Genomic DNA, 14,079 nt, shown 5'->3' with positions numbered 1-14,079 from the left:
TTATCTGATTATCCTTCATCCTTGATTATTTATGCAGCCTTGATCCTGGGGGTTCCTTCTCACATCCTGGTAGCAATTCCAGGCCTGTAAAGCAAGTTTAGGTATCTCAGGCCCTAGCTAGGTCTCCTGTTACCTCCTACTATCAAGGGGGACTACAGGTAGTTAACTGTACATGCTATTGGCTAATAAATTCAGGATGGAAAAGCATCCTAAGATTCTACACTTGGCATTGTAAAAAGATGAGCTAGAGTGAAAGTTTAAAAAATGTTGAGAGTTTACAATATGAAAAAGCAATAGAGGTGGGCAGTTTGGAGGATTACTGCCTCGGTCCTAGAAGAGACAGGTTTCCCAGGCAGAATCAATTCAAGTGTTCTGAGCTTAATTTCTGCTTTCACAAGTCTCAACTCCGTGAGTATAGTTCATCTTTGTCTTATCATTTTTTAAAAATATAAAGACGGGCCCTGGCTGGTTTGGCTCAGTGGATAGAGCATCGGCCTGAGGACTGAAGGGTCCCAGGCTCAATTCCGGTCAAGGGCATGTACCATGGTTGCAGGCACATCTTCAGTGGGGGGTGTGCAGGAGGCAGCTGATCAATGTTTCTCTCTCATCAATGTTTCTCTCTATTCTTCTCCCTTCCTCTCTGTAAAAAAATCAATAAAATATATTATATATATATGGGATCTGGCCAACTCCTTTGACCAGTCCATGAATGTTGACTTTTTTGTAAATTTTTAAAATTTTTATTGATTTCAGAGAGGAAGGGAGATAGAATCATCAATGAATTATTGATCGGCTCCTGCCTGCACACCCGACACAGGGCCATGTGCCCTAACCGGGAATCGAACCGTGACTTCCTGGTTCGTAGGTCGATGCTCAACCACTTAGCCAGGTCAGCCGAGCTTGACTCTCTTTTTAAAAAATGTATTTTTATTTATTTCAGAAAGGAAGAGATAGAAACATCAATGATGAGAGAGAATCATTGATTGGCTGTCTCCTGTGTACCCTCTATTGGGGATTGAGCCTGCAACCCGGCTATATGCCCTTGATGAGAATCGAACCCAGGATCCTTCAGTCTGCAGGCTGACGCTCTATCCACTGAGTCAACTGGCTTGGGCTTGACTCTCTTTTTAAAAAAAAAAAAAAAGTTTATTGATTTTTAGAAAGGGAGAAGAGAGAAACATCAGTGTGAGAGCACAACAATTAGCTGCCTCCTGCAAGTCCTCCAAGGTGTCAACAGGACCATGCTCCTTCCTAACGTTCAAGGAATCTTTCCTTGCTTCTTCCAGCTTCTGGTGGTTCATGGTATTTCTTGGTTTATAGATGCATCGCTCCAATATCTGCTTCTATCTTCGAATCGTCTTATCTTTGTGTATCTGTATGCATGCCCTTGTCTGCCTCATAAGGACACTTATTGGAATTAGGGCCTACACTAACCCAGTATGATCTCATCTCAATCCTTACCTTATATACGTCTGCAAAGACCCTGTTTCCAAATAAGATAACTTTCTGAGGTTCCAGGTGGACATGAACTTTTGGGGACACTACTCAACCCACTACAATTCCCAACATTTTATTGGAAGCTACTAGGAAAATAAGACTCACATATCAAAAATTTAGCAAACCTGCTATATTTACCTGGATGGAGGACAAACTGCTTGAAGACAGGATTCATTTTCTATTCTTCTTAGAATTCCCTAGTACAGTTGTGGATGTTAAGCATTTAATGTCTAATCTGAACTCCTCTCCTCATTGTATAAGATGAAAAAAACTGATGTATAGAAAGAAGAAAAGACTTGTCCCAAGTCTTATAGCCATAACTAACAGTGGTAGAACTAGAACTGAACCCATATCCTCCCCTTTAGTCCATACTTTGAGTGGTTGCACTGGGATGGTGGCATGTATCCCCTTTCAGGGAATAACAATAGTATCTTTAAAAATAAATAAATATATATATATATAATTTTTATTGATTTCAGAGAGGAAGGGAGAGGGAGAGATAGAAACATCAATGATGATAGAGACTCATTGATCGGCTACCTCCTACATGCCCCACACTGGGGATGAGCCCACAACCCGGGCATGTGCCCTGACCAAGAATCAAATCTCGACCTCCTGGTTCACAGGTTGACGCTCAACCACGAGCCATGTTTGCTGGGCAACAATAGTATCTTTAATCAGGTAATATAACATCCCCATAACCCCCAGAAAGAAAAAAAAAAAAAGATCTTACGGTGAAACTTGAAGCATGGTGGTTGGGATGATAATTTTGCTTAGCAGAAAGCCTAGAAGAGCAGAGGGGTGGGGGTAGTGAAGATGAGGGCTGTTTCTCAAGTCGGCAACACACTGCAGGGCCCAAACCACCAGACCTCAGGCCATGATACTCACCACAGGGATTTGCGCAATCTGCAAATGGCCTTAGCCCTGGAGAACAAAGAAGCCTCATTCTCTGTCCAGGCTACCACCAGCTAAGAAAAAAGTAGCTATGAGTGAGGCAAGTTTCTTTCTTTTTTGATGTTGTTGTTAATCCTCATCAGAGGATATTTTTCCACTGATTTTTAGGGAGAGTGGAAGAGAAAGGGAAAGACAGAGAAACATCAATGTGAGAGAAACACATCGATTGGTTGCCTCCTGCACAAGGCCTAGCCAGGGCCCGGGCTGGGGAGGAGCCAGCAACCAAGGTACGTACCCTTGACTGGAATCGAACCCAGGACCCTTTGGTCCACAGGCCAACGCTCTATCCACTGAGCCAAACCAGCTAGGACTTTTTTTAAAATTTAAGTTTATGTTCTTTAAGGTAGGAGTTGATCATTTGTTTTCTTCCTGTCCATAGCATTAGGGATGTTAATTACAGTTCTGAATACTGCTTAACAAGAAATGCAGTAAACATGTAACTCTGTGCTCAGTTAATGAGCATTATTATCTTTTCAAAAATCTGACTTCGGCAATTATACACTTATCAAGAGGAGTGTTCAGATGTGAGGCTAAACTCAGGAGAAATTTGAGAGGACAGTTTATACGTTTTGGAGAGCTGAATCACAAGAGCTTACCACCCCCATTTTGAGTTCAGTTTACACCCCTCTCTCTAGTGGTACTGCAGAAATAAATTTCTCACTTTTGTTTCTCTGGATTATTCTTTGGAGGAGTTGAATGAAGTGAGGGCAAAAGAACCAAGCTTAGAAACCCAAACTTTCTTGTCTTTACAGCAGTTTCAGAATTAAAAGCCCATGTTTCTACCCTCTCAAAGCTTCCAGCCAACTCAGCATACTAGCATGAAATATGCCTAAAAGCAAGTAACATTGAGTGATCTTTCCTTTCCCACCTCTTCAATTCCACCCCCCCCCACCCCCATATTGTTGTTTCCCAGACACCAGCTACTAGAAAAAACAAAACATTTGGGTCCTAGGATCTTAAAAGATTAACTCCCAAAGCTAGGCAAAGGGTCTTGACACCTTGACTTGCTATTTCTGGGTACCTGCTTTAGAAACCATCGCGTGGCGCTGGTTCCAGGGAGGCCTGCACTGGGAGTATTCAGCTTTATTAGAAACACCAAGGGCCAGATCAATACTAATCAACTCTTGGAGTGGCAGAAGCAGGGAACCTGAAGCAAAACATGAGGTTCCAGAGCCTCTGCGAAAGGACCCAAAGGATGACCTGAGGAGCCAGTAAGCTATTTGGAATGAGGCATGTGGCCTGACGGGGAACAAGGAAGTTATTTCATGGCCTGGGAGTAGGAACTGCTGGCAGGAAAGGGAGGGACCCCATAAAATCCACAACGCCCTTCTGTGATACATACTTTGCTGGAAAGTCTCACTGGAAAATGGGAGCAGGGCCAAGATTCCATGGAGGCCAGAGGCCCAGGCCAGGCCCACCCCACATACCATCACCTTTTTCTGAGCAAGTTCCATGAACATGCATCCCATAGTAACCAAAAACCTGAGGTTGTGAAGAAGCATGTCTTTGTTTTAATCTGTATCTCCCCAAAGTAATTTGACCCTAGAACATTTTGCTGTTCCATGGGTTGGGAATTCCAGAAATCCTCATTCTGGCAAAGGCTAATGCCAATCCCGTTCAGTAACTCTTCTCTAGGAAGCCCTCTCCATTGCTTCAATTCATTCACCTCCCCCTTTCTACTTCGCAACCTTTAATTATATAGGTAGGTGCCTGTGTGAGTCATGTTTGGAACCAGTCTCTTAGAGGCAGGCACAACGGCAGCTGTATCCAGCTTGTCCTGGAAAGGAACAAGTGCCATGTGAAACAGGTACTGCCTTGCCTTGCTTGCTCTGTTTGTGGCCCAGCCCTGATGGTCTTCCAGAGATGGCTGAGGAGGGGGGTATGATTTAGCAGACTGTCTTTTTCTCAGCTACAGCCCTCAACAGGCCCTGGGAAGAGCAGCATTCACTGTGTCCTCTTACAAAGGGCAGCTATGGTTCCAACCTAAAAAAATGATGTCTTTTTCCCAGAACCCTGTGCACCCACTTTCAGTTGTTCTCAGGACACCTTCCACCAAAATACATAGGGCCTATCACCAACCCAGTATACAAGAGGTCAGCTGTTCAAATCCATAGTAATTAGGAGCAAGGGCTAGTACACTCCATCCAAGTCAGCCTGTATTTTTTTGTCAAAAAATTTTTAATTGTTGAGAGAGAGAGAGAGAGAGAGAGAGAGAGAGAGAGAGACTGACTTATTTATGCATTCATTGGTTGATTCTTACGTGTGTCCAAACCAGGAATGGAACCTGCAACCTTGGCATGTCAGGATTATGCTCTCACCCACTGATCTTCCTGGCCAGGGCCAGCCTATATATATTTCTCAAGCACCGAAGTACTTTCAGTGGGCATATCCACCTTCAACTGGATCTCAGAGTAACTGATCTTGGGTCTGAGACGGGGGCCAAGAGCAAGTAGGTCTTAGTGTTTGCACTTGACCTGCTTTTAACCTTGAGTGAACACTTGCATTTCCCTTCTGCTCTAAACAATTCTAGCACCCCAAACAGTAATTTAGGGCCTTTTCCCTGCTGCCTCTTGGCTATACATACTCACACAAACCACTTTGCACTGAAATAATATTTATTTTTTACTTGGCAAAAAGTCAAGTGCTACATTTTTTAAAACAAAAAACTCAATCAAACGCATTACCCATCACAGAAGAGGGTCTGGCAACAGTACAAAACATCCTACTTAAGAACTTAAGATCTTTTTTTTTTTTTTAATATATATACAAGTTGGTTTAAAATGATAGAAGTTCTGTGAGAACTAAGAAATCTACAGCCTGTAGTTTAATAGAAAAAAAATAAGACAATTAAAAGATCTACAGCATCTAGCATTTTGCTTAATTCCCCATTTATAGCACCTATTTCTCTAGGTTAGAAGATGAGAATTCTAGAACCTATGGTGTATGTATTGTACCAAGATACGGTGACTTGCTGACTTCCCTCCCACCAGCCCCCATCATCAAGAAAACACTCTTCAATCTCCCCACTTACACCTGGAACAAAGAGGGATGACTAGGAGAGCAACTTAGAACCTGGAGTGCAGGAATAAATCTGACTTTTCCTTTCCCCAGAATGAGCTGTTGACAGAAGCCGAGTATGTACTTCAAGTGGAGGAGGAATTTGTGGGTGAAAACAGCTGTTACCGGCAACATGATGCGTAAAAAGTAGGGAATAACTGGACATCACGCTTAGTCAGTTGCCTGCAAGTTTAAAAACCTCAGACTACTAGACAGTTCAAAGGAGGAACAAATTACTAATCACATCAAAGCTTTTAACATGCACAATGCTGGTGGCTGCTGGCCACCCCATCATCACCCCAGGACTGAGCCAACAGAGTAGAAGAGGTGGCTTCAACCCCAGCCCCACTGTATTAAGAAAACAAACGTTCCACACATGAAGCACACTCTATACACAGATAAAACCCCTATTCACTCCTCCCCTCCTGGACTGAACCCAATTTAGAAAACAAAGTAAAACCCATTGGGAAGACCAGAAGAAAAGCAAAGTAGTTTCTCCTCAAAGCCAAGGGAACTGAGTATGCTAATTTTAGCTGACTTGAGGCCTCCAGCTCCAGGCCCCTGAGACACCAGATAAGGTCTTATTTGAGGGGAGGGCAAAGGAGGCTGGGATGGGGATTCTCTTTACCAAGTTATATATATCAAGCCTTCTGCAGCCTCCAGAGCTGCATTTGGATGGAGACTGATGTTTTAGGGGCATGGCCACTGGCTAAGCAGACAGCAAGTTCAAGTGGAAGTGATGCATCAACAGAAGTGTTCTCACCTGGGGGACACACAGATGGAAAGACAGGTAGGGGATGGATCATTTTGGAGCCCTGGCACAAGAGTCCCCAGGAAGTCTGCAATCTAACGCAAAGGTTCTCTTGATTTTTCTTTGTTTTTACTTTTTATAATCAGTGTTATTAGACTTTAAAAATCAAGATAAAGACTAGTCCCAAAGCTGGACTCTGTGAACAAAGTTGTTTCTTTTATAAATATTTTAATTACAAGTAATCCTCACTCCAGGTAATTTCAGTAACACACAGTACTTGCAGGTACACAAGTTCACATGCACACATGAACACATAGCCCCCAAACTTTCACAGAAAGTCTGACAGCAACCACATAATTGTAAAGGAGCCCTACCTCTCAAGAGTGAAGTAAGGGTGAGAATGACTATGTCAGCCTAAAGAAATCAGAGAGAGGAAAGTGTGTGTCACTGGAAAAAAAATACAAATAGGGATTAAAAATGTTTGGGTGAGAAGCCAAAAAGAAAAACCATAGTAAAGTGGAATTCTGATTACCAAATCGGAAAAACAAACAAACAAACAAAACCTTCAGATTTCTATATCGAGCTTCTTTCTGTCAAAGAACCTAAATAATAGGCAAACTTGTGTTCCCACTAAAATATGAGGGTCTCACACAATTGGAAAAAATCAAAAGAAGAAACAAGGAAACAGAGGATGGAAGTTAGTGTAAATCTCTGCATTTTGGGAAAGAGTTAGTTGTCATTAACTCCAGAGCCCAGCATAGTTTCCATGGAGCCCTGAAGGGAGGGGACCCCCTGCCACAAAGAGTTTTGTTCCGGATGAGTCGTAGCAGTGGGTGTAAACAGCATTGGGGAAGAAATCAATGTCTGAAAAGTAATTCCTCCAGGTTTCATCATGATTCTATGGGAAGAGAAAGAGACTCTGTTAGCACCTCTAGGTCATGGGGCAGGAATGGACAGGAATGCTTTCTGGTCTCTTTAAAAGCAGAGGGTCTTCTGCCTGTAACCTGATGTAAGGAGACTGATGCTTATGTGAACAGGGACCTCATTTTTCCAAATGAACATTAAAGAGGAACTGAGCAGGCTGAAGAGTTGCTATACAAACCGAAGGTCTTTTCAAGACAGCTAGAATCAAACTCTTTAAGAAATCACCCCTAATGCCCTGGCAGCCTCAGCAGCATGTTCCTTCTCCTTCCTCCTCTATTATCACCTGGGGCAGGGGTGGGTAACGTCCAGCCCGTGGGCTGTAGAATGCCTGCAAAATCATCTGGTCTGGCCCTGCCAAGGCATTAGGGGTGAGTTAATTAAGTATTTGACCAAATATAGCAGGCTAATTTTTAAGTTAATTTTGTATGGCCCGCAAATTATAAATGTTCAAATGACCCTTGACAGAAAAAAGGTTCCCCACCTCTGACTTAGGGTGAAACCCTACATCAACTAGTATGTCTTATTGGGCCTGTTTTCCCAGGGATATGCAGACATAAAAGCAAAATCAAGTGAAAGTACCTCTTGTCCAAGGAGTGTCTCTTACTTGTGCAAAAGTATGTGGGTAGGGGTGTGTCAGTGAGAGTGGGAGTGGGTAGTCAGCAAAGACAATTTTTCTGTCTCTGTCCAGTAAACATGTCAGGCAGGGGCTTACTTACCAGCCAGCCTTTGCCAGTGGTTAGTTTCAGATTCTCCCCTGCTAGTCTGGGCTTGGACCCGTAACAAGCCGAGAGCCTCTCTTCTAGGAATCTCTGAGCTCGGATGTCATAGAACAGCAGGGAGCCGTGCCCAGTGCCTACAGTGATGATGTGCTCATAGAAGCTCACTGACCGGATCCCTGAGAGAAAAGTAAAGGGCAATGCACTTAAAAAAGTAAAGGGGGAGCATGCACTTAAATCTGCTAATCTGAATTTCTCTGACACTGTGTTCACATAGTACCCCCAATACCAGGCAGTGCCTTTCCTATGGCCGGCATAGTTCATGAGAAAGCTGAAGAGCCCTGATGCCATACTGCCATCCAAATACCTAACAGGAAACTTCGCGTAATCCTCGGAGAAAGGCCAGACATCTAGTGATGCCCAAGATGCTTTTGGCCTGAGATCATACGTGCACTCTGAACCTCCTTGCCTTAGTCTGAGTCATCATTCATAACTCTAAGCTCTTCTCCATTATATGTTTCTAACTTATACTGAAACTGAGGGTGATCTGCATATTTACAAATCATTACATTAATAAAGACTTCCTTGCCAGGCCAGTGTGGCTCAGAGATCAAGCATAGACCCATGAACCAGGAGGTCACGGTTTGATTCCCAGTCAGGGCAAATGCCCAGGTTGCAGGCTCACTCCCCAGTAGGGGGTGTGCAGGAGGCAGCCTATCAATGATTCTCTCTCATCATTGATGTTTCCATTTCCCGCTCTCTCTCCCTTTCTCTCTCTGCAATCAATTGAAAAAAAAACATATTAAGACTCCCTTCTAGCCCTAGCCAGCAATGGTTAGAGCACAGGCTTGTGGACTGAGGGTCATGGTTCGATTCCCATTCAAGGGCACATAACTCCATTCCTGGCACCAGTAGGGGCCAGTGCAGGAGGCAATCAATCAATGTGTCTCTCATATCGATGTTTTTCTCTTCCTCTCCCTCCCTTCCATTCTCTCTAAAAAGAAATGAAAAAAAAATCAAGTGAGGATTAACCAAAAAAAAATGTCTTTTGGCACATAAGAGCTGCTGGGTAACATTTGTGTAATCAGTATTTCTTTTTTTTTTAAATATATTTTATTGATTTTTTACAGAGAGGAAGGGAGAGAGATAGAGAGTCAGAAACATCGATGAGAGAGAAACATCGACCAGCTGCCTCCTGCACACCTCCCACTGGGGATGTGGCCGCAACCCAGGTACATGCCCTTGACCGGAACCGAACCCGGGACCCTTCAGTCTGCAGGCCGACGCTCCATCCACTGAGCCAAACCGGTTTCGGCCAGTATTTCTGTATTAGGTATAAAGCCTACTCCTGTAACAGTCATCAAAATATCTTAAAACTGTTCACACTGTAGGCATCATCGCAGTAAAGTCTACTTATTCTTTCCCTTTCTACTCTTATTATACACATTATTCTCTTTGTTCTGAAATGTGAACTTAATTATAATTGAAAACAAACAAACCCAAAACACAAGGACTCTTACCACTGCCTCGCTCCCGGGAACAAACAGACTTGATGTTATATGATGGCTGCCGTGGATCCAAGAAGGAGACATGAGCTTGGGAGCCCACAGCATATACTGACCATTCACTTCCATAAGCCAGACACACATTCTCACGGCAATATGGGAGTTTGGTGGAGAGGAGCTGCAAACACAGAAAAGAGATGCACCCATAGCACTACCTGAGAGCAGAGGGCAGGACATTGTTCTTAGACGCCCACCTCTGGCGTTTCCCTCATATACAAGGACATGAAGTCAGAGACAAAAGGACAAGCCCCAATTAAGGGAATAACACCCTGTTCCACACCTAGGTATTTAAGAGAATGACTGTAATAAACAATATACAGGTTAGAGAAAAAACTCAAGCTGGAATTAAATAATCAGAAGTAGAGAGAAAGGCCAAGACCTACAGGTGGTTTCATGGGATAACCCCAGGGCTCTAAAACCAAAGTCCCACTCTGTTCTCCACCTTTCTCACTGCTCTTCAGACAAAGAGGCTCAATTCTGGCTACCCTCAGCTTAACTCCCCAATTGTACGGGGGTTGTACACTATAGAAAACACACTCATGGGACTGATGGCTCAACCCCAGGTAACCCCAATCTGTCTTAACCCTGGTCCTTATTGTTAAACCAATTCTCAATGGGTGCCTACTGCATGTAAGGCACTAAGCAAGTGGAGTTAAAAAACCACTAAGATATGAAGGAATCAATAATTCCTGAGGCTCTGATTCCTCTTGAAAAGAGTTTATCACAGAAGTAACAAGTAGCAAAGGCCTCTGGGATGAGAAAAGGGCAAAGGATCCACAGGTAGGCTCAATTTCATGCAAAATTTGCTTGTAAACATTATAAATTCAAACCATATTCTCATTGCCTTATATGATTATTTCAGGAATGACTTATGTTAGTTTAACTGATCTTCAGTTACCAAGTGGTTCCTAACAATTAGGTTTTCCTACACTCACAACATGCCAGAGTCAACAATCCATAAGCACATGTTTAAATGCATTGTGGATTGGGGACTGCTTGTTAAAAGGAATCTCCCAGCAAGCCCTTGCAATGTGAAAGAAGTGCCCCTTATGATCTCTTTTAAAGACTTTTAAAATATATATATTTTTAAATTAATTTCAGAAAGGAGAGGGAGAGATAGAAACATCAATGATAATCATTGATCAGCTGCCCCCTGCACGCCCCCTACTGGGGATTGAGCCTGCAACCCGGGCATGTGCCCTTGACTAGAATCGAACCCAGGAACCTTCAGTCCGCAGGCTCTTATCCACTGAGCCAAACCAGCTAGGGCTTAAAGACTTAGGAGAGGCATGCCAGACTCAGGATTTCATATACCATGGAACCACATGCCCAGACCCTTGACTGGTGCTTTAGAGAAGAAGGAAAAGGCTCAGGGAGAATTAAAGTATTTTAAACATAAGGTGAATTTTTAGGTAAAGCTATTAAGTCATGCTCATCACACCTTAGACAGTGTATTTTCAGCCTTCCAGAGATGAAAGTAGCCATCCAGAGATACTGCTCCCAATTCCTACAAGAGCAATGAAAACAGGTTACATTCCAATCTGTAGCAACTAATATACAACAGTAAGCAGGAGTCTTTAAGTTCAGGTCCTCCCATTCTTCATTCCTATCCCATGATGATTCCAGCTGGTGCCAGGGAGTATCATCTCATTATCAGCCCTATGAAATGCAGCTTATTAAACTGATGCACCTCCTTAAAAGAACTCAAGCCATTTCATTTTCTAGTAATAACATAAAGCCCTTACTATGCAATCATTCCCATGACATCCTGTTTGACAGAGCAGGGCACACACATGAAGGACAGTTTTGTGTGTCCCAGTGTGAGAGCTTTTATAAGTGGAGGGTCTAAGCTAGGAGAGGTAAGTCTACCCCTAAGCCATAAATATGGAAGGGAGATAGAAGGCTAAGAGAACTAGCCTTGATTGTGGCCTGATTCAGATTTTGAGAGAAGCCTTTTTCCTCTTCTGGCTCTGGGTCTCCATCCCAACACTACTGAATACCCCAGTTTCAGGAGATCTAATGCAGTGATTACATAAGATCTAGTGGAGGTGTTCAGAAGAGGAAATGAAGAATGAAAAGAAACTGAATACCAAAGAGATAAAACCCCCTGGAAAGGCATAGTGATCCTGGGGAAACTCTCAAGAGGCTGACCCACAAATAGGGACCATCCAGAGAAATACAGCAGAGCTCAATACACAGGAGGGTTTCATAACCTGTTATAATTTCTCATCAGCATCCCTTAGCCTTCAAGAGGTGCTCTGTGGGCTCAGAACCAAGCTATGCAGCAAACACTGCCTTGGGGAAAGAGAAGGAAAGTACATCTTCCAAGACATAAGCCAAGAAGTTGAAGAGTAATGGGCTTCAGGAAACTCTGGCAAGCTCATACCTTGTTCTTGTTATTGAAGGCCAGAGCACGGACCTTGCAGTTGTCAGGGTTTGTGTCTTCCTTGGGGATGTCCTTTAAGGCCTTGTGAGTGATGTGAGCATACACAGGGACCTGTGACACATTGTGCCTTGCGTCACTTCTGGTTAACACATCTTCTGTCACCTCCCAAAGTCCCATAGAACCATCACGTGAGCCTGCAGGTCAAGGAGACCACAAATGTCAGATATACTCAACTCTCTAAAGGACAGTCCCACAGAAGCCAAGATGGGCTATTTTAGTCTAGCTCTCTGTGCATCATCCTCATATGTACTGGTGCTTGTTCAGGTGGCCCACCCCAAAACAGAGAGCAATATGCATTTTAACAGCTACACCAAGAGAATGATTTGACTAAGGTCTAGGATTTAAAAGATAACATTTAGGCATAACAGAGTTGATAAACTTTTTAAAAAATTAGTTTGATAAAGCTCAGTAATTTTTCAAGCCAAATGCTAGGTCACTTGGGCATGCACACACAAGTGATTTCTACTGGGCAGTAGGGTTCAGGAATCTCCACTTCACATCAGTTGTTGCTTAACCTTTTCTGAGTCTTGTAACCCTTTGAGAGACTTACGAATTTCTGTAGAAAAATATACAAAAATACCACATTGTACATTTATTTTCAAGGCGATTCATGGGTCTCTTGAAGGCTTTCCATGGGCCCATAGGGACCACACTCCTTGTACTAAGAATGACTGTTCTACATAAAATGAATGCTTGAAAAGACAGTTTTCCTTAGTAAGCAATAATGAAGCATTTAAAAAACTAAGAACATTTTTCTTTAGCCTAGGTGGTTTGGCTCTGGATAGAGCATCGGCCTGCAAACCAAAGGGTCCTGGGTTCGATTCCAGTCAAGGGCATGTACCTCAGTTGCAGGCTCCTGCTAGTCCTGGCCTTGCTGGGGACTCATGCAGGAGGCAACCAACCAATGTGTTTCTCTCTGTCTTTCTCTCTCTCTTCCACTCTCTACAAATTATTTAAAGAACTAATTTGGCAGCAAAATATCCTTGGGTGAGGATTAAAAAAAATAGTAACAACATTTTTCTTTAAATTGTGCCCTAAACATATGGCTGATGGTAAAGTAAAATGGGACCATCTTTCTAGAGTACAACTGAGCAATCTGCAGCAAAACCCAGAAGCTTGTGTTCCCATCTAGGAATAATCCTGTGTCATAAGACCCATAAAGAGGTTTATTCAGAACAATCTGTATGTCCAACAGTATGGCTATGATATAGTTATAGAACAGAATATCAAGAACCACTAAAAAAAATCATGGTTTTAAAATTCCTTTCCAGTAAAGTTATTTGCCAACTCTCCTTGGAAACCAGAAGGTGCCCTTTTCCATATTTAAATCTCCTGAATGCTTTGTAGTAAAAATTGTCTAACATGGCAGAAATATTCAATTTGTTTGCATCATAAGAATTGTGGGCAGGGATTCAAAGAAGAGGGTTCATCACGTGTGAAATCTAGAAAAGGCCAGAGAGAGGGAACATCTGGAGAACTTCACAAAGTTTATTTTGCAAATCTATATAATAAAAGCCTAAGTGACCATTATGGCAGAACAACCAGAACAACCAGTCACTATGATGCGCACTGACCACCAGGGGGCAGACGCTCAACGCAGGTGCTGCCCCTGGTGGTCAGCGCGCTCCCACGGTGGGGCGCTACTCAGCCAGAAGCCGGGCTCATGGCTGGCAAGCGCAGTGGCAGTGGCAGGAGCCTCTTCCGTTTCCACGGCAGCACTAAAGAGCAGCGAGCTGAGCAGTAAGGAGCAGCAAGCAGGCGGGTGGTAAGGAATAAGGGGTCCTGGACTGCGAGGAGAAAGAAAACTAATAACTGGGTGCATTAGAGGGAAACTACCAAAAAAAAAAAAAAAAAGGCAGAGAACATCTTAAAAGCAGTCAGAAGAAAATCAGCAGGTAGACATACCCCAAGGGGTCCCGGACTGCAAGAGGGCACAGGCCGGGCTAAGGGACACACACACACGCGTGCGTGCGCGCGCGCGCGCGCACACACACACGCACACACCCTGCCCCAGTGCACAAATTTTGTGCACCGGGCCTCTAGTTTTAAAATAAAACTGCACAAGTTTTTTTTTTTTATTTTGTTTTGTTTTTTTGGCATTTTCCCATTGCTTTTCAGAGAGAATGGAAGGGAGGGAGTGACAGAGAGAGAGAAAAACATTGATGTGAG

At 43.3% G+C, this 14,079-nt stretch overlaps 1 protein-coding gene across 2 annotated transcripts in view; it reads right to left on the bottom strand.

Moving 5' to 3' along the window:
• Positions 1-5,048: 5,048 nt before the first annotated feature.
• The window catches only part of DCAF12 (DDB1 and CUL4 associated factor 12), a 30,727-nt gene continuing 21,696 nt past the window's right edge, over positions 5,049-14,079 (bottom strand). For both annotated transcript variants that reach the window (XM_070431337.1, XM_070431338.1), the window contains exons 5-9: positions 11,851-12,044; positions 10,906-10,971; positions 9,420-9,582; positions 7,900-8,078; positions 5,049-7,157 (exon numbers count right to left, since the gene is read on the bottom strand). In XM_070431337.1, the coding sequence (XP_070287438.1) occupies positions 6,999-7,157; positions 7,900-8,078; positions 9,420-9,582; positions 10,906-10,971; positions 11,851-12,044 (761 nt within the window). In that variant the 3' untranslated portion in view covers positions 5,049-6,998. The remainder of the gene's footprint in view (positions 7,158-7,899; positions 8,079-9,419; positions 9,583-10,905; positions 10,972-11,850; positions 12,045-14,079) is intronic.

This window comes from Myotis yumanensis, unplaced genomic scaffold (assembly GCF_028538775.1).
Source record: "Myotis yumanensis isolate MYYU_CA2020_CCGP unplaced genomic scaffold, mMyoYum1.0.hap1 SCAF_12, whole genome shotgun sequence".
Taxonomy (NCBI): Eukaryota; Metazoa; Chordata; class Mammalia; order Chiroptera; family Vespertilionidae; genus Myotis; species Myotis yumanensis.
Note: the sequence above shows the minus strand (reverse complement) of the source record. Positions and strands in the feature narration are given on the sequence as shown.